Raw genomic sequence first — 19,977 nt, forward strand, 5'->3', positions numbered from 1 at the left:
GGCTTCAATATAGCTGGTTTATCATCCCTTGGAGAGGGGATGAGGATTGGTCTCCTCACCTGGAAAAGAAGGGGTTGGGCTAGACCAGTGCCTGACAGAGTACACCCAAGTCCTCGGAGTTTCTGATTCTGTAGGGCTTGGGGTAGACCCAGAAAGTTTGCATTCCTAACAAGCTCGCTGGTGATGGCAATGCTGAGGTCCACAGACCACACGTAGAATCTCACCAGACTAGGTGATACCATATTTTTGTATCTTCACCCGTGCTATCCAATATGGTAGCCACTAGTTCCCTGGCTCTTAAAATTCAAGTTAAATTAAAATAAATGAAAATTCAGTTCCTTGCTAGCCACACTTCAAGTGCCCAACAGCTACACGTGGCTAGTGGCTACCATACTGGACAGTGTAAAACATTTCCATTATTCCCTATTGGACGTGGCCATTTCCTCACAGATTTCTGGGGAAGAAATTTTACAATAGAAGGAAGGTAAAATGTCCCTTGACAAATAAGGCCTCTCAGCATTCCTCCAGCGCACCTGGGCCTTCAGCCTATATCTCAGCCCTAATTTTAAAGTCTCAAAGCCCACGCCCTATTTTGCCCTAGCACCATTTTGCCCCAAGAAAAACACACAAAAACAGGACTGGAAGTGGAAATACTAGAATTTCTGTGCTGGGAACTGTGCCCGTGCACCACAGTAGGACTTGATGGACAAAGCTAAGGATTTGGTGGCTGAAGTGCTGCATCTGAGCCACCTGAGGAGGTGGCCTTGAGCAAGTCACTTAACTTCTCTGAGCCTCTGTGTCCTCATCTGTAAAGTATTCTAGAAATGTCTACCTCACAGGAAGATGTGTGAAAAAGCACCTGTGATTTACACCAAGTCCAGTTATTTTCTCTGCGCTTCCATAGCATGTTATACACATTCGAAGTTAGTACTTACGCATTCTGGTTACGTGGGGGCCACTGGAGCACAAGGTAAGGACCCCTCAGACTTAGTTCTCTCCTCAGCACGTACTCCTGCCAGGCACAGGCTCAAAAAATGCGTGAATGATTAAGTCTCGGGGTAAAAAGCCAAGCCACAGGTACTGTTAAGTGTCTGGAGGGCAGGGTCACGGGCCTCACTCTCTATAGCTGTGTTCATGCTCGGTCTTCAGCCTGCAGCGCCTGCCAACACCACCCCTGCCCCCGGACTCACCCCCCTTCACTCCCCCAACCCCACCTCTGGCTCTAGAAAATCTAGTCACCCTTCAAGAATCTTCCCAACGATCCACATACTAAATCAATCAGCTATGAGGTCAAATCCTGCCTCTGCCACTGCCTAGCCAGGACCTCGGGTAATTTTTGTAAATCTTGCTAATATTTATTTTCCTGATCTGTAGATTGGGCAGAAAAATCCCTATCTTTCAGTTTTGATATAAGATTTAATAAGAAAATGTATACAGAACATTTAGCAGAATGTTAAACAGATCTCAAATGCTGGGTTATGTCTTTTTTAAAAAAAAAAAACAAAACAGCCATTTCTGGTCTCCAGAGCTTGCCTTCTCAGGGGACTGTGGTTGGTAAAGGTGTCACTTAACCACTCTGGGAAATTCTCCATTCTGCAACATAATCCAATCTTTTAGAGACCTCTCCTAGATTATCCTTTATTTCAAGTCACTCGTTTAGCAAACACTTATGGGGCACTTAACTATTTGTCAGGAACTGTGCTAGATGCTGGAGATCACAGATTAAAGAACGCCTCTGACCTCAAGAAATTTCTAGTCTAGTGGGAACCCACCTTCCACCTTATGCTGGGTAGAAGCTCTTGGTCTACAGCTCAGTAGCTGCCCTCCATCCACCCTGCACTTATCACATGGTATTACCTTTTTATATCAAACACACACTACTCCCAGTTCTAAGTAGGCTACATTCATTAATTCATTTAATCCTCACAACAATCTTATGAGGTAAGTAGCCATTAGTCCCATTTAACAGATGAGGAAACTGAGGTACGGAGCGATTAAGCAGCTTGCTTCAGGTCTTGTAAACTTCTAAGTAGGGGGAGCCAGGATCTGAAAACACACCATCTGGCTTCAGCTTTATTTTATTTTATTTTATTTATTTGGCATTTAAACTCCCCCTTTTATTACCTGCTTAGTGGATTTTTGGCACATGTTACCTTTGTTATTGAAACACTCTCCTTTCTCTTCTTTAACTTAAGTTTAGTTGATTTACGATGCTGTGTTAATTACTGCTGTACAGCAAAGTGGCTCCAGCTACAGCAAAGTGGCTCCAGCTTTAAATGTTCCTTTACTTACCTGTCCCCTCCACCGGAATCTGAGATTGTGCCAAATTCAAACGAATATCTCCTGTGCGCACCACGATTTCTGACACCTAGGGAGTCAATAGTTTATTCCTCAAATGACAAGAAGGAAGAAAAGGGAAAGGAGGAAAGATGCATGTAAGTAAACAATTCCACGACGGTTTGGTTACCAACATTTACTAAGCATCAACACTGGGCAAGTGCCTGAGACGTGCGGAGGGAGCTCAAGAGTAAATTAACATCCCTGCGAGCTCAGAACTTTCAGTTATTAGTACCTTTAGTGTCGAGAATTCCGAGGCGACCACTGCGTTGTCCCGGCTGCCTCTTTCCTCTCGCCCCGTTCCCTTCGTCTGGAATTCCTGCTCCATGTCTTCCTTTTCCTTCGCCATCCTTTCCGCGAACTCCGCTCTCCGGGACTTCTCGGGCTCCGGCCTCCGGGAGCGGGTCTGTGTTTGGGAGCGCTCCGGCCGCGCCGGGCATGCGCACTGGGGGCGGCGCACTGCGCATGCGGGAAGATGGCGGGCCTGGCGTCCTGAGAGCCGTGGGTCACCCTGCTCTCCTCCCGCCCGCGTTCCAGCTCCCGGGGTCGTGGGGCAGCTGCGCGCCCGTCCGAGGGCCGGCCTAGCCAGGCGGCGCCTCCGGGCAGGCCAGGAGTCCAGTTCGTGCTTGGCCCCCGGGACCCGGCGGGTCGGGGGCGGCGCCCGACCCGAGCGGGAGAAGGCGGGAGAGCTCGCGGGGTGCGAGGCGAGAGGCGGCCGGCTGGGCAGCATGAGTCAGCAGCGGCCGGCGCGGAAGCTGCCCAGCCTGCTCGTAGACCCGGCGGAGGAGACGGTGCGGCGCCGCTGCCGAGACCCCATCAACGTGGAGGGCCTGCTGGTAAGTGTGTCCCAGCGACGGGGCCGGGGCGCGGGGTGGGGGGTGTCCCAGGCCCGCGGGGAGGCCGGACTGGCCGTCATGTCGGTCGTGCGCTCCTCGAGGTGGCCCGGGACTGCTCCTCGGTTGCCCCAGCTCTCGCACTGCCCTTCGCGTCCAGTGAAGCAGACAGGTCTTTCGCTTAAGCTCTCCCCTTGTTTGCGTCTGCTCGCAAATGTGTTGTCAGCCTCCTGGGCTTTTACGTCGGCTCCAGAGTAGTGTTGGAGAAAATTGCCCAGCTTTGCCCGAGACAGTTATGCTTTTGCGTCTCCACTGGACTCAGTGGGTCTCTGCAAGCTCTCTCTCGTGTGTTCTTCTCTGCAGCCTCTTCTGCCATTCTCCTCCTTTAGGGCAGCCACTTAAAACCGTGTCCACACCTCACACTTCCCGTTCCACGGCTTCCCATTCAGCAAGTTATCTTTGATCCTCTTTGACAGAGAAAGTGGGAGATTGGCTTCCCTGCCGGAGGTCAGTTTCCTCTGGACTAGATGCGATATATTCTCCTGGAGTCTCAGGACCCTCGATGAGCCCATCGTTTTCCATTCTCCCTGTATTTTCGACTTCTCTGCTGTTTTTTTCCCATTCTTAGTCAATAAACATTTCCTGAGGTCCGTTTGCCCAGACGCCAGGAGGACTCAGTGCTCAAAAATAGTTGATGAGCATCATCTCTTTTAATTCCGCACAGCAGTCCTCAGGGTTTTTCTTGTTTTGCGGTTGCCAAAATACACGCGGAGCTGTTAGGGGGTTTGCCTGTCGTTAGTGAGTTAAGGGGTTTGCCTGTCGTTAGTGAGTTAAGGGGGTTGCCTGTCGTTAGTGAGTTAAGGGGGTTGCCTGTCGTTAGTGAGTTAAGGGGGTTGCCTGTCGTTAGTGAGTTAAGGGGGTTGCCTGTCGTTAGTGAGTTAAGGGGGTTGCCTGTCGTTAGTGAGTTAAGGGGGTTGCCTGTCGTTAGTGAGTTAAGGGGGTTGCCTGTCGTTAGTGAGTTAAGGGGGTTGCCTGTCGTTAGTGAGTTAAGGGGGTTGCCTGTCGTTAGTGAGTTAAGGGGGTTGCCTGTCGTTAGTGAGTTAAGGGGGTTGCCTGTCGTTAGTGAGTTAAGGGGGTTGCCTGTCGTTAGTGAGTTAAGGGGGTTGCCTGTCGTTAGTGAGTTAAGGGGGTTGCCTGTCGTTAGTGAGTTAAGGGGGTTGCCTGTCGTTGGAGCTGTTAAGGGGTTTGCCTGTCGTTAGTGAGAAGACGGGCCTGGGTTTAACCTCGCAGTGTCTGACTCCAGGTGGTAAATTCTCGACTACTTAAAATGCATCCTAAATCCGTTTCCATTGTGAAAGATCCCTCCCTTAAATTCCGTATGCCCTTCCAGCTACTGTATCTCTTCCCCTTCACAGCCATGCTTTCTGAAAAAGTTGTCAGCACTCCAGGGTCTGCTTGCTCACCTGTCATTACCACCTGCTGGGGGACCTCTGCCCTAAGCACAGCTCTGAGACGTTCTAACCAAGGTCGCCAGTCACGTCCAGCAGATGTCTCACTCCGTACCTTCTGTAGTTTGCACACGATCGACCGCTCACTCATGTTGGACACTCGCCTTTGAACGGCCTGCCGGACACGTACTCTCAGCGCTCGCTCCATCTGCTTATCTGGCCTCTCCTGTCCTGTTTTGTAAACTCCTCTTCCTTTTCCCATTCCTTCCGTGGCAGTCTTATTCAGATCTTCTGTCTTCTCCACGGTTTCTTCCTGCGGGGTGTCGTTCACCACTCTCGTGACTTCTGTTACTATTGGTATTGGTGGTCTTAATCTTTGAGAATTTGATAAAAGCTCCAAACTCTTACTATGGAAAAACCACTTTATTCTGCATTTAACGTCAGAAAACACACATATATCCCTTGAAGTTGTACATAGTCTTCTTCACTCTGGTAGTTTCAGTTACCATGTCGTGACTTGCAAATCTATAAATCTGGCTCAGAGCTTTGCAACTGTCTACTAGACATTTCTACTTAGGTTTCAAACTCATGTATCTAAAGTGGAATTCATTATCTTCTTGCCTAAGCAAGCAGCAACTCGCTGTCTCCTATCGCAGTAAATGGTACCACACCCACCATATTGCCCAAGCTAGTATCCTAGGCATCATCCTTGCCTTTTCCAAACGGACCCCCTCCATTCTATCTAATTAAAATTAATCACCAGTACTTGCCACTTCTAGCCATCATCTATCTTTTGGATTGTAACCTTCTTAACCAGTTTTCCTGCCTCTCGTCTTGCCCTTGATTTTTCTGTATATTCTCCACATAGTAACTAACCATGATGGTCTTTTTAAAACGTATCTGCGATCACGTCATTTGACTTAAAGAATCTGTCATGGTTCCCTAGTGCTCTCAGGATAGAGGAGAAACTGCTTTACGTAATCAGACCCCTAGATTTATCTTTCCTGAGCTGCTTATAGTTGCTAAATTTTCCATATCTCCATATTCTCTTGGACCCCTGTGTATCTGCACTCCCCCTTTTAAAAAAACCTTTAAAGCACACTTTTCCTTGTCACCTCCCATGGTTCTTCAGGTCTAGATTCATAGGTCACTTGTCGGAAGCCTTCCTGACTTCCCAAGACTTGGTTAAGCGCTCCTTTTGTGTTCCCAGAGCGCCCTGTGCCTCCTCCTCTCTGCACTCTGTGGCTCTTCGGTCCCTGAGCGCAGCGACTCTGTTCATTTCATTGTTACATCCCCAGCACATTTGGTGCTTCTCGCAAAAATATTTGGTAAATAGCTTTTGGATGAATGAAATAGGTACTCCGTAAATGTTTGAATGTATGAGTGTTTATTTTCCTGGCTGTAAAATGCTGATTTAAACACCTATCTCAGCATTTTTTAATTGGCTAATGACTGGCAGTATTTAGTAAACTGTGTGTTATTAAACACTGTGCAAAAAATGGTTATGTGTACGGCTGAGTGTTTGATGTTCCCTGGGCAAATGGCTTGAAAACTGGAATTCCGTGAAGGCAGAACATGGTACTGATTAAAGATGGAACTTAGTCTGCACATTGAAAAACAAGGAAAATTTGAGTGTGTGACAAGAATGCAGTCACCGTGGGAAAAGGTATATGTCCAGAGAGCTCTTAAAGGGATATTACTCCCCCAAACAGGCAATTGGTACAAAGAAGCATCTGTGTAGAGAAATTTTTAACCAATTTAGAGGCAGTGTTTAAGATTTTAGTCCCTAAAACTCACCTTTTATTCTATTCTCCTTTGAGGTCACAAGTTGAAAAGTGTAGGTTTTTAGTTGTGGGACTTGGAGCGCTAGTGAAATAACTTGGAACGTGCTGCCTTGCCCATCAGGAGCTGCTGGTGCCTAGAGAGCTGTGTGCGCTGGAAGCAGCCTCAGTGGTTTCAGTTTGCGGGCTCTGCCTCTTCCCGGCTAAGATACAGACAGGCTAAGAGGCTTGAACAAGTGAGAGAGAGAGAGAAGCAGTTTGAGGATTGAACGGGAAAATTTCCTAGGACGTCCAGTCTTGAGGTTTGGCTGTTACTGGGCTGTCCCTTGGCATGTCTTGGGGAAATACCTGAGCGTAGCCCCTCAGTGTGACTTCCTTAAAGGAACAGAAGTGTTGGCATGCCTCCGCAGTGGTGGGTTGTCAGAACTAAAGGCAGCAGCATCTCTGCTGGCACCTGGGCAGGTTAGTGCCGTAGAAGTTTGAGGGAGCACTCCTCTGAGGACTGCCATCCTAAAGATGCTGAGAAGGTTAAACATAAGTGTCCTGTGCAGGAACCACTTTGAAAGGCTCCCGTTGGCCTAATCTGGGACAGTGTGAGCCTCAAAGTAACAGATTTTGTTCTCACAGAATAAGGTAAGAATTCAGGCTCCTTGGATGTAGTTCTTTAAGTACAGCTCCTCAGGTACAGTTCCTCCAGATCTTTAGGCCTGTAAAACTAAAAAGACAAGTTATCTGACCCCTGCCCCCGCAACACACCCCCAGCATACATCGTACACTTGTGGGACAGACATGGGATAACTGCTGTAGACAGTCCTGTCCATAAAGGAGAAAAAGAGGGGTCACGGAGGAGCATCTGGTCTGGAGCAGTTCTGAAATGCCACCTGGTAAATGTGGGACCTTTTTTGATTAGGTCTCAAGGTCTGGGAACAATTCTCCATGTTCCCACCTCTCCCTCTGGGCTCTTGGTTCCACCATCTGAGCCTGTCTTTCTTTTTCATGGAAGGTCATATCTCTTCAGTATTTGTAGCTGAGTACTTTTTTCAGCCTGCTTCCTGTCAGCATAATTTGGGGGTGTCCAGTGGCCTCTTTTCACTTTGAACTGTCTTTATCCCTTTTAGACCAAGCTGGCAGTGATTTTGCCAATGTAATTCTCTCAAAAACTATGCGGATGTCCTGTGAATCTTGTGGTTCACTCAGTAGACAAGCGTCCCACCCACAGATTTCTTCGAAATAAACTCTTCTGTACCTTGGGCTCCTGCTGGGGTGGCCGAGGGACAGTGCCCTGCAGCTTCCTAGAGGCCCTGTCCTTAGGTTGAGAGGATCTGTGAGGTTCATCCTTAGTCTCCTTCAGGGGCCTTTTGTGTGACTGAATGGCACTCTGAAATACCATCTTTGATCTCTGAGGACTTCACCAAGAATTATTCAGTCTCAGGCTTCCCTGGTGGCGCAGTGGTTGAGAGTCCGCCTGCCGATGCAGGGCACACAGGTTCATGCCCCGGTCTGGGAAGATCCCACATGCTGCGGAGCGGCTGGGCCCGTGAGCCACGGCCGCTGAGCCTGCGCATCCGGAGCCTGGGCTCTGCAGCGGGAGAGGCCACAACAGTGAGAGGCCCGCGTACCGCAAAAAAAAAAAAAACAAAAAAAAAACTGTTCAGTCTCACCTTCCCCTTTACATTCGGTTTTTCTGGTGGTGCCTTTGATTTGGTCTTTCTCAGAAGTCTTCTCTTAATTTTTAGCTTCTTGAGAGGCTGAGAATTTTTTAAAGCTACCAAGTCATAGCTTCTTTTTCTTTTAACAGTCCTTTCCTCTCTCTGTCTCTGTCTGTCTCTCTGTCTGTCTCTCTCTCCCTCCCTCTCTCCCTCCCCGCCTACCCAGTCCCCTTTAACACTGTGTGGAAAGCTCCTCGGTTAGGTTACCCGGTTCATTACCATCTGCTTTCCGTGGATCTGCAGTTGACAGTGTTGCTAAGTGCTCTGTCTTAGCATAACGGGGATCCCCCTTCTTGAAGTTTCTAACAAGTTCCCCTTCCTTTTGAACCCTTACTGGCAAAGTCCAGATTTCTACTGACAAACTTTTTCAAGACTGCTTACTCTCGAACAGATTTCTTGGTAGTTATACTCTGGTTGTCTAAGAGAATGTCCTTGAGATACACACTGAATTATTTAGGGGTCTGCAGTTTACCCTCAGATGATTTAGAAAAAATAAATTATGTGTGTATAGAAAAAAAAAGATAAAGCGAATGTAGTGAAACGTTAGCATTTGAAGGATTTGGGTGAAGGTTATATGGAAATTCTTGGTACTATTTCTGTACCTTTTCTGAAGGCTGAGATTGTTTCAAAATAAAAGGAAAATGGGTATCCCTGAAAGGTGCTCACACGATCAGTCTCTTGTTGGGAAGGGCTCGGTCATGCCTCACCTTGAATGGGAGCCCTCTGCTCACCTTCTCTCCAGTTTCCTCGTCCCTGCAGGGGTGTCCTCGTCCCTGCAGGGGTGTCGAGCCTCGTCATTCTCCTCCATGGCAGGGTGCCCTGCTCTGTTCTGAGGGACCAAGTGCAGGGGTGGCATTTCATTTACATTTTTTTTTAATAGCTCACTAACTTTTGTGTGAGAAAACCTGTATTCTGATTTTAAAGCCATTTAAAAAGAAGAACTCCTATCTAGTCCCATTTCCTCCCAGAAAAGCTCCTAGCTTACCTGTTGGGTGTCGTTCACCAAAGTTAGAGTAATTGGGAAGGATTGTCAGTACTTGCCAGGATTGTCAGATTGAGTCTCTCTAGATGATAAATTTGTATTAGAAAACAGAAACTGAGGCTTCATAGTCTCGCAGTGGTCCTTATTGATGGTGTACCAAAGAGGGAGTCTTCACCCTGTGTCCCTGTGTCTGTAAATACTCATTGTTTGTCAGTTGAAGTCATCCAGACAAGGTCCTATTTCACTCTTCCGTTCATTAGTTTAACAAATATTTACCAAGTGCCTGAATGTGCCAGGCACTGTTCTGGTTCAAAAAGGAAAACAATAACCATAGTCTCTTCTGTTTTCATAGGATTTTTACAGTTTACAAAATTTGTCATTTAATCTTCACAGTAGCTTGGAAAGTGGGTTATATCCCTACACTGTGTTACAGATAAGGGTGGGATCTCCCAGCGTCTAAGAAGTTCTGGTAGTCCTGAACCCGATCTTAAGCCAAGAACTATTTTGAGTATAAATGAGATGAATGTGTCATCACTGTGGGCACTTTGGAAATCTCCAGAATTGTGGGTCTGTAGGATTTATACGATCTTTATTTGGGATGTCTGCCCCTGAGGGGCCATGATGCTGTTGTGATTCCTCCCAAATAAAGAGAGAGCGCTTTTGTATTCAAAGGGAAAAAACGAATGGGTGCTGTTAGTGTCTGTTTTCCCACAGATCTCGACAGAGCCAGTGTGTGGTTTAGAGCAAAGAATGTAGGGGAAAGCAAGTCATACTTTCTCATGTTACTGACTGAGGTATTATCCCTGTGCCAAGCTGTGAATAGCGGCAGTCTAGATAAGGAGACCAGAGGGAGGGGGTATAGAGCAGGAAAGGTGCCCTTGCAGAATGTGTAGAGAGCAGATAGGGAGCCAGCCTGTTTGGAAACCGTTACGTACTGTGTGCAGGACTCGCCCTGCTGCTCTAAGCTAAGAACAGAAGCCTGTTCGCAGCAAGGCACCTGCTCTGTTAGCCCTGTCTGTGTGCATTCTCAGGATTTATTCAGACATTACAGTGATTGAAGTGTGCTGCAGATACGTAAGTAACAGATCGTGGACTGAATAGAAAACTCATAGACAGACCACAATATTTACAACAACTTAGGATATTTGTTGATGTGTGTTTCAAACTAGTGTGATGAGGATGGATTTTTTTTCACTTAAGAATCTTGCATCAGTAGTTCAACTCCATCTCATACTGTTTTAGCAGAAGGGTTGAAAGTAAAAATAGCAGTGACGGTTGGTCCTGTTGGTCTGATATTTGCCTTGAATAGGACTGCCCTTCAGTGTGGCACTGTTGGATGCTGTCTTCACAGTCACTGTTAGCACTGTGCTGAGAGCTAGCGGGGCAGAGTCGCTGCCCCAAGGCGGGCACCCAGCAGGTCTGCGTGTAACAGCTAAGTTAATGTTGCAGTGGAATTCTGTTTCAGGGGAATTATTCCATGTCGAGTTAGCGTGCTGACAGATGCTGTCACCTTGTCATAGGGAATCATTGTGCTGCGGATCGTAACGCTACCAGCAAAGAGCTTCTTCGCTGCTCACCTCACCTTCAGGCTTCCGCACCTTCAGTCTTTTTGCCGCGTTGCCACCACACTTAGATTTCTAAACCACGAGCTGGACGACGTCGTATCTTGTTCAGAGATCTGTGGTGATTCAGCCCTGGTTACAGCAGAAAGTCCAAACTCTGTAGCATGACTTGCATGGTCTTCTGTGTCGAGCGTGGTGCTAGCATTCCCGTCCAGCCTTAGTATCAAGTTGGTTTTGCACTGGTCACCCAGGTGGCTTCTCCAAAGGTGCCAGGTGATTTATATTTCCATACCTTTGTTCATTTCACTTCCTGCCCCAGGAATTCTGTCTTTTTCCTCCCTCCTCAGCCTCCCGTAGGTTCCGGCAAATTCTGGCTTGTCTTCCAAGGCTCAGCTAGGGGTCCCCTTGCCTGTGAATCCTTGTGATCCCCTCGCTGGGTGCATCCAGAGCGCTGTTGTTTCCCTTCTTAGGGCACCTTATGAAATTCACTTATCCCAGTTTTGCTATGGCCCATTTGGGGGCCAGTTTTTTCACTTACACAGGAGCTAAACCTGCTCACAGCTTGTCTGGAGACACATGGCATCATTATACATACTTTGTTGTAAGCAAGAGGCCAATATGGATTTCTGTTTATTAACGTTAGCTTAGGTTTTATTTATTTTTTTGCAAAAACAATTTTTAAATATATTGCACCCATTACTACAAGTTTATATAAACTTTCATAGCCTCCAAATAGCTGGCAAAATGGTGAGCGTTGATGGTGGAGCTACTGCTGATTTCCTGGTCATCTTAGGAAGGTAAAAGAATTTTTTTATGAATCTTAATACCAAAGTCTCTCGTTGTGTAGCATGCATTATTTTCCATGATTAGAAATGCTGTTTTTATATTAATTATCATGGGAACGCATGGCTGCCTATGAAAGTTTGTGAGCACTTTTCTTGGAGCCACTCTCACTTAATTAGCGAGGGGTGAGCATTTGTCAGTCTGGACGTCTCTTAGATCTCTACTGCGCTTTCCAGAGTCAGGGACAGTGTCCTGATCCTCTCTATTGCTTTTTATCCTCACTACCTGATACAGTTGATAGGTGAATGTCTATTTAGTAATAACGTCTCATACTCCCCCTCCCCCCTGCACCATTCCTCCCCCACCGCCGTCTCTTTAACTACTACTTCCATACTTACGGAGGCCTATGCAGTTTCAGAAATTCAAGTCGATGAACATTGTCAGATGTGATTACAGTTAGAGTAGATATAGTTTAGGAGGAAGACTGGTTTTCTCACACCAAAATTATTACCCCAGGGTGAAAAAAAGACAAACTTTTATATTATCCAGAAAAATGTTGTTCATTTGCATTGTTTCTGCTTTTTTTTTTTTGTTTACCCTTTTTGGCCCCTTTAATCTGTAAACAAGGCCCCTTATGCACGCACGTTAGTTCATATAAAGAAGATTAACCACTGTGCCGCTATTAATAAGAGATGGGCAATAATTATTAACAATTCTGCTTTTATTTTTTGCTATTCATTTGCTTGTATTTAAATTACTAAGTTTAAATTTCTGTATCTTCTTTTTTCCAGCCATCAAAAATAAGGATTAATTTAGAAGATAATGTACAATATGTGTCCATGAGAAGTAAGTTGATTCGATTCCTGAATCAGTTTTAGGTTTCGTAGTTTGAACTTCATATGATTTAAGTGATTTATTTTAAATGTACACGAGTTGATGAGTAACTTAAAATGCATTGTTTGTACACTGAAATGTAAAAGCTTGGAATTTCAGCGAAAATTCCTGAGGTTGTGGGCCGTTAACGTGCACCAATGCCAGTTTATTCTGCATTGCTTTGGAAATGCCATTTTTAAAACAGAATGGTCTCTGTCGGGGTATTTTCCCAGAGTTCTGTGAGAGCAGTTGTCACCGCAAGCAGCACTGAAGGCAGTTTGGCAGCAAGCGTGTGGACAGTCTTTGGCCTTCCTGGTTATCTTTGATTCCCTGTGCCCTTCCCATCTACTTCTGCCGTGGATCAGTGTTCAGAGTCAGTCAGGTAGTTCCCTGTCTTTCTGAAAATTGTTATGACACATGGCCCCACCCCCGTTTCTTCTTAATTTGGTGCTAATCTCGGTGGGTAGGTGGTGCATAGGTGCCCACGAGGAACCATAACCTCAACCTTCATTTCTCCCCGGCCCTGCCCCAGTCCCACCCGTATCTGGCCCCCAGGTTTGGGCAGTTTTACTCCGGAAGCGTTTCCTTCGTCTGCCGCATACCACCAACTTATACCCATGTCTCACATTTATGGAGCTTGTACGGTGCCTGGCCTGTATTAAGCTCTTTGCATGGATTGTCACAACCTTTCAAAATCCAGGTTTGGATGGTCATTCCCATGTGGTAGATGAGTAGACTGATGCCCAGAGATTAAGTAACTTGCCCAGTCAGGATTCAACCCCAGGCTCAGACTTGAGCCCACAGTCTTACCCAGGGCTCAGGCTGCTGCTTCTCAGGCAGGAAGCAGTGGCCTAGCCATCTAAGTCAGTCACTTGCTCCAGGCTCTTCCACCCCCTCACCTCTTCCGTTCTACTGCCCGTGTGATCTTTTAATACAGCAGTTAGATGATGGTATCACTCAACCTAAACTTCTGCAGTGATGCTCTGTTACATATGGAGAAAACCCTGACTCCTCATTTATTTCTATTAAATTCTGTTAAGAAACAAGGCAGAGAACGGACAGACAGATGCACAAGGCCCTTGATGGCCATTTCCCGCTCCACTTTGCAGCCTCATCTCCCAGTATTCTGCACCCTCCCCCCCATCGCAAACGCTGTACAGCTGTGGATTCCCTACAAACACCGTGTTCTCACACGGGGCTCTGCTGTTTCCTGCGCCTCACTCACCCCCGTCGCCCTCCACCTTCCTGTCCATCTTTCTATGCTCTGTTCCCAGCACACGCCCGTTAGGAGGCCTCCCCTGTTTCCCACTCCAGTTAAGGTTGTATTTCATCTTATGTAACTTTGAATCCCTCTGGCACACTCATCTCAGGGTTTTGGGTAGAGTTCCTGCTAGACTGTGGAACATGGAACGCCTTTGTTTTGGAGACCATTTTAATCATGTTTATATCCCTTCAGCAGCTGTCACGTTATAGGTGTTCAATTAATATCTGTTCTTTACAAAATGACTGGCATGATAGGAATATACTTATCCTGAACTTATAAGACCATGTCTTGTTAGTAATTTACTATCATTACAGTTGACCCTTGAATGACAGGGTTTGAACTCTGCAGGTTGACTTAGATGAGAATATTTTTCAGTAGTAAAGACTGCAGTACGAAATGTTCTGGTTGATTGAATCCGCAGGTACGGAGGGCCACGATAAATTATACGCAGGTTAACTCCTGCGTTGTTCAAGGGTCAAATGTAAATGTTTTTAAAGTCAGAGTTTCTCATTTGTAATCTTCCAAGATATGTTGTAGAATTGTGACTATCTTCTGCTTCCATTTTTTTAAAAAGTTTAATTCCTCTTTAATCCTGTTTAATCTTAAGTATAGGAGTAGTCTCCACATGGAAGACATTTACATTATAAAATATGTACTTTTGTTTCTTGCAGTAACCACCAGTGGTCTTTAAACTGAATATGACCTTGTAGAGGTTCTGGATAAGGGCATTTTTGATTGAAGATAGGATGGCTGTTTCTTTTGAAGCATACTGTGGTGTGCCATGAAGTAGAAAAAAAGAGTAATCATATACTCCACACCAGAAGGACAACTAAATTATCCATGAAAGTATTCCCTCTGCACACTAAACCATAAGAACTTTTTTTCCTAGTATCAAATTGGGAAAGATGAAAAGAATGATAATATTCAGTTTACTCCTTCATTTAGTTAAGTTAATACAGGGTAGTGAATATTTTAACGAATAGTTATGTCACTTTTCCTCAAGGTGTAATATCGCAGTCGTCCTAATTGGAAGGCTAACTTGAGCTCTTCAGACCTTCATCAGACAGGGCAACGCTATGACGTGTATAGGAACATTTTAAACATTTTTATTTTAAAGCCAAGTCTCTAACTTTGCTTTATAAAGAATTTCCTAACTTGAAGACCAAATGAGAAATTGAATTTTAAAAATCATTTCTAATCCTATTCCAGATAGTGGTGTGGACGCAAGTGCAGACTCAGCGCTTCGTGTCTGATATGGTGCCGTGATGCCTTTTAAATTCACGTATTCAGTGGAAACTGGTTGCGTATTTCAAATACTCCTTTAAGTCTAAAGCCTTTGTTTACCTGCAATAGGCTAATACATTTTTATCCAGTTTGAGGAATGGATTTCGTAAAAATTAGCTCTGATTTGGTCAGCGTGTAGAATATCTGTAGGTGTCTGTGCTTACTGACCAAGAATAAATAAATGGTTTTTTTAATGAGTTGAGAAAGAAATGCTGTTTTAAATTTTATGAATTGTGTTTGTTTTGTTTCCCAGAAGCTCTAAAAGTGAAGAGACCTCGTTTTGATGTGTCACTGGTTTATTTAACTCGAAAATTTATGGATCTTGTCAGATCTGCTCCTGGGGGTATTCTTGACTTAAACAAGGTTGCAACAAAACTAGGCGTACGAAAACGAAGAGTGTATGACATCACCAATGTTCTGGATGGAATTGATCTGGTTGAAAAGAAGTCTAAGAACCATATTCGATGGATGTGAGTTGTCTTCAAACTTTTCTTCTTCTTTTTTTTTTTTCCCCTTCTTATTAAGTGACAACACTGTGCTGTACAAAATAGTTACTAGCAATGTCTTTTTCCTACTTGGTACCAATTAAAAGCCATAGACATAGAATATCATTCCAATATTATGGAAAAGTTAAATAGAGTCATGATTAGTTTTAAGAATTTCACTTTTCAAGATAAGGGGACGTCTGATTTGTATAGGAATTTTAAAAAAAATATTTCTTCAGTTCTAATTGATTATTGACATCAGGGGGAAGGCAGTTAAGGCTGTAAAACGGTGGTTCTTCCACTGTCGTGTCATAAACACTTAGATGCCTCCCTCCCCAGGGGCTGTAATTCAGTTCTGGGAGAAGACAGATACCTACCTTCTTAACAACTACCCCCAAGTGATTATGGTGCATATCATACTTCGAAACACAATGCCCTGAATGTAAAAAAAAAAGATCAGGAGACTTAATATCTAAAAGTCAATAGCTAAAGGCTTAACATATGATTAGAAGGGATCTCATGGAAAGAAGACTTTATGGTATAAATGTACGGGTGTGTGTGTGTGTGTGTCCCCACACGCACATGTGCAGGGAACGCGCACAGGAAGAAGGCTGTTATACTCATAATAGGCAAGTATTTTGGATCAGTAAGAAACAGTTCCAGCATATAAGTACGTAAAGACCTTTCAGGCAAGTGAAAAATCTACCAACAAAGATCATTAAATGATTCTAAGTAATTAACTTAGCTATTAGAGGAAAGGGATTCATAAAGGATGTTATTTTTTCAATATTATGGAAATGCAAATTGGATTCTAATTTGAACATGTTTGCTAAATGACATTAACATTTTAGGGGTTAATATCAGATTGTGTTCTGAATCACTAATTAGAATCAGATTTGAGAACTAGCAAGTGAAAGAAAGGTAAAGTGGTAACAGCCTTTTCACTTTTATTTTCTATAAAAATTGAAGAAAAGAATGAATATTGGTTGTTGCTCAGGTCATGTCATATTGGGGTAAACAGTAATAAAGAAAATATATCTTTAAAAAATGATCATTATATTCAGATAGAACTGGATAGAATATGCACAGTGGGGAAAAAATAAAGACTTACAGAATTTTAGCAGGGGAACTATCATTTGGCCAGTACGTCTTATTTTTCATATGTAAGAACTAAAGGATTAAAAGGTCATAACTTGTCAAAAGTCATGTGAGAAGTAGAGCTGGGCTGAAACTGGGTGTTACTGACTCAGTTCAGTGCTCATTAAACTTCATTAAGCTTTCCCTACTATTACTAATTTCCACAGGGTTATGATGTTGGTTTTGTTTTTAAAGTCTCTGTGTAAGGGAATAGAAATGGGGACAAAAGCCGGGAGAAATAATGGTTGTCTAGAATAATGGGAGGGGAGGACTGGAGTTCAGTACCTGGTTTCTGTCATTGTGGGAAACACCTGGTATAAACGTTTGGAGAAGTTCCAGTAACGTAACTTGTATTTTTTTGTAATCTCCTAGATGTAATTGATGGTGATCTTTTTCTTTTAAAGAGGGTCTGATCTGAGCAATTTTGGAGCAGTGCCCCAACAGAAGAAGCTGCAGGAGGAACTTTCTGATTTATCGGCGATGGAGGACGCTCTGGATGAGTTAATTAAGGATTGTGCTCAGCAGTTGTTCAAGTTAACAGACGACAAAGAAAATGAAAGATATCCTTTAACTCTGTGCCTTTAAAAAAATTCTCCTTCCAAAGCAGATTACTTTATATGGTAGGGTCAGCTTGGGGATTAATTAATATATTTAAGATACAAAATAAGACCTTTAGAAGTGAGTGAATTGCCATAGAAATGGTACTTAAACTGCCATTCTAGTCCACAACGCATAACACGCAGCTGAATGTCGTACCGCTCCTAAGTTCAATGTCTCTGGGACCAGAGGGGGAGATTTGTCTTTGGTACTGATCTCCTCCCGGGTCTCCTAGACTGTTTGGCTGCCCTGTTCCCCACACGGAACAGGTGAACACCTTTTGAGGTGTCGCTGATTCTGAGCTGTTCCGTGCTTCAAGTTTACTTAGACTCTACCCCAGTCAAAACTCCCGTTTCCACAATACAGTTATGAGAAGGAAGGTAAATGCTATTACTACACTCAATCAAAAGATGGGTGGAATAAGAAAAAAGAAAAAAGAATGTGGGGGAAACCCAGTAAATCATGTAACTGGTAAAAATTTCAGGCAACACAATAAAAGAAGATGAGAAAAATTCAGGTAGCGAGATGGAAAATAATTTTGGATGAGGGAAATCCCATGAGTACATCATAGTCCTGAAAAACTGGTTCTCTAAGTTGTGTCTCCTACTTACCGATTCTTTCCACCTTACATTTTAGGAGATTCTCATCAAAACTCTGAATATTTTTCCCCAAAGGTTCTCACAGTAAGATCTCGCAATGCATAGGGAAGGGCGGCGGGGGGGTTTGATACCTTCGTGGGTTGTATTTGTTTTAGAGGTCCAGACTTCATTAACATTTTTCTCCAGAAAGTGTCGTCATCACAATAGTATAGTTTAAAGGGATTCTTCAAGTTATAAATATTGTAAAACACTTAATAAAATCATAAGAATTGTTTATGAAATAATAGGAACTATATATGAAATAATTTTTTCCTGACTGCTTTCCTTAATTGTGAGTTTGTATCCCATAAAAACTAATGATATTCTAAGATTACACTTGGATTCATGTATTATAAGAGATAAATGATCTCCCCACTCTGCTTAGAGACCCTTGACTGATTTTCACACTAGCATATGTGACGTATCAAGATATTCATAGCATTCAAGCCTTCCATGAACAGATTGTAATTGCAGTTAAGGCTCCAGCAGAAACCAGGTTGGATGTTCCAGCGCCCAGAGAAGTAGGTAGCCTTGCATTTTTAAGGTCTTAAAGGGAGGCAGGCCAGTTGCTTAGGCTGTGCTTTATTGCAGTCCCAGCGCCTTATCACCAGTGTGTGCGTGGTAGCTGCATACCTGATACAGCTTGAGGCATTTTACACATTCTGAGCTGTTTGGCGTAACACGACAAACGCAGTAGCCATGATTATTATCCTTTTAAAGATGAGGAATCTGAAGCACAGAAAGATGAGTTACTTCCTCACCATCCACAGTAAGTGACAGAACCACAGTTCAAACCCAGGTAGTTTGGGTTCGCAGTCTGTTCTTAACCGTTGTGCTCTCCTGCCTCTTAGAGGACTCCCCGAGGACTGCCTCGGTGTTAAGGTTCAGTGTCAGCGGGGGCTCTAGGGAATTAACTCACTAACCAAATTCATAAAAGACTGTGAATAAAAGAGAACACTAAATTACACATTTAAAATGAAAAGTAAAATTGCTTTGTAAATGAAAAGAGTGTCCGCTGTCAGCTGCTTGTAGGAAAGTTTGTACTGAAAGATACTTGTCATCAGAAGGTTGCGTGGTAAGGGTGGAATCAGAACGAAGGAGTGTGACCATTCTTAGGACAGATCAAGTGCCGACAGCCTGATAGAACTGTCACTGCTGAAGTCATCACTTCACTGCGATAGGGACTTAACTCCCTCATCGGGAAGAAATTCTCACCACCCACCTTTCCTTTTATCCCCAGAAGACCACTGTCCATGTGAGACCCCAGTTGCTACTTGACAGTGTGTTACAGACGGATTAAGGAACAGCTTTCGTTGATTCCAGTCACACTCAAGTTGTGACTTCTTGGTGACGCTTCCTAGTTGTTTTATTTAGATTTAGATACATTCCGAGTCTCCTAAGTAACATTTATCTTTAATATGAGTCATTTCACATATTCACATTCACACATCATCACTAATCTTTCAATACGTCCTTCCTTGGGGGCATGATAGTCCATTCTGCAGTGGCTGACGGGTTTTTGGTTTTTTCCCTGTGCTGTGAACTGCTTCAGGCTGTAATTGTCAAATCTTGCTGAGCCTTCGATCATGCCCAAGATGTCTCTTAGATCCCGTTCAAAAGCTGAGGAACGTGGGCCCTCTTGGCAGCCATTCTCAGCAATAAGGAAAGACAGTGGGACCGATAGACACAGAGTCTGACTCCAGGGAGATCTGGGGATCTAGTCCCGGTGGAGATGGACTGGCCTGTGGGTCAAATCCAGCCTGCTGGCTTTTTGTAAAGAATTGTTTTGGGACACAGCCATGTGCCCATTCGTTTAGATTGTGTCTCTGACTGCTCTCACTCTAGAATGGCACTTGTGTGGTTGTGAGAAGGATGGCATGGCCCACAGAGTCCACGGTATTACCTCGCGCTGCACAGAGACGTGGGCAGCCCCTGGCTGAGTGGACTGCGAGGTCCTCTGGGCCTCTGGGCAGCGTAGTGGTTTCCCTATTGCTCAGAAGTATCTGTCGAATTGCACAACGTGTACCGTTCAAACAAGACCTGGCCTGCCCATCTAGGAGCTGAGCAGATGTTCTTCAGCGTACCTGCCTGCTGCCGGGAAGCTGTGGAAGGTGGCACTTGAGGTTGGGAGCCCCTCTGCTGTGAGATCACAGGGTGGTGTAGAGCAGGGGCACCTGGTACCAAGCCCAGGCCTAACCACAGGAGAGGGGAGAAAATAGCCTTGACTGTCGAACCCACTCGCATCAAAACAACAAAGAATCATC

The 19,977-nt window shown here is 44.5% G+C and overlaps 1 protein-coding gene across 8 annotated transcripts in view; it reads left to right on the forward strand.

Annotated features, from left to right (window-relative positions):
- Positions 1-2,660: 2,660 nt before the first annotated feature.
- Positions 2,661-19,977, forward strand: part of E2F6 (E2F transcription factor 6) — a 37,523-nt gene continuing 20,206 nt past the window's right edge. For 7 of the 8 annotated variants that reach the window (XR_003002207.1, XR_003002206.1, XR_003002208.1 and 4 more), the window contains exons 1-5: positions 2,661-3,173; positions 12,227-12,281; positions 15,110-15,326; positions 16,883-17,038; positions 18,120-18,234. Coding sequence is in view for 4 of the 8 variants with exons in the window: in XM_024737696.1 (XP_024593464.1) it covers positions 2,664-3,173; positions 12,227-12,281; positions 15,110-15,326; positions 16,883-17,038; positions 18,120-18,234 (1,053 nt within the window). In the remaining 4 variants the exon portion in view is untranslated. Of the gene's footprint in view, positions 3,174-12,226; positions 12,282-15,109; positions 15,327-16,882; positions 17,039-18,119; positions 18,239-19,977 lie in introns of all 8 variants that reach the window. The other variant, XM_024737697.1, reaches the window with a different exon arrangement.

This window comes from Neophocaena asiaeorientalis, unplaced genomic scaffold (assembly GCF_003031525.2).
Source record: "Neophocaena asiaeorientalis asiaeorientalis breed wild unplaced genomic scaffold, Neophocaena_asiaeorientalis_V1.1 scaffold396, whole genome shotgun sequence".
Classification (NCBI taxonomy): Eukaryota; Metazoa; Chordata; class Mammalia; order Artiodactyla; family Phocoenidae; genus Neophocaena; species Neophocaena asiaeorientalis.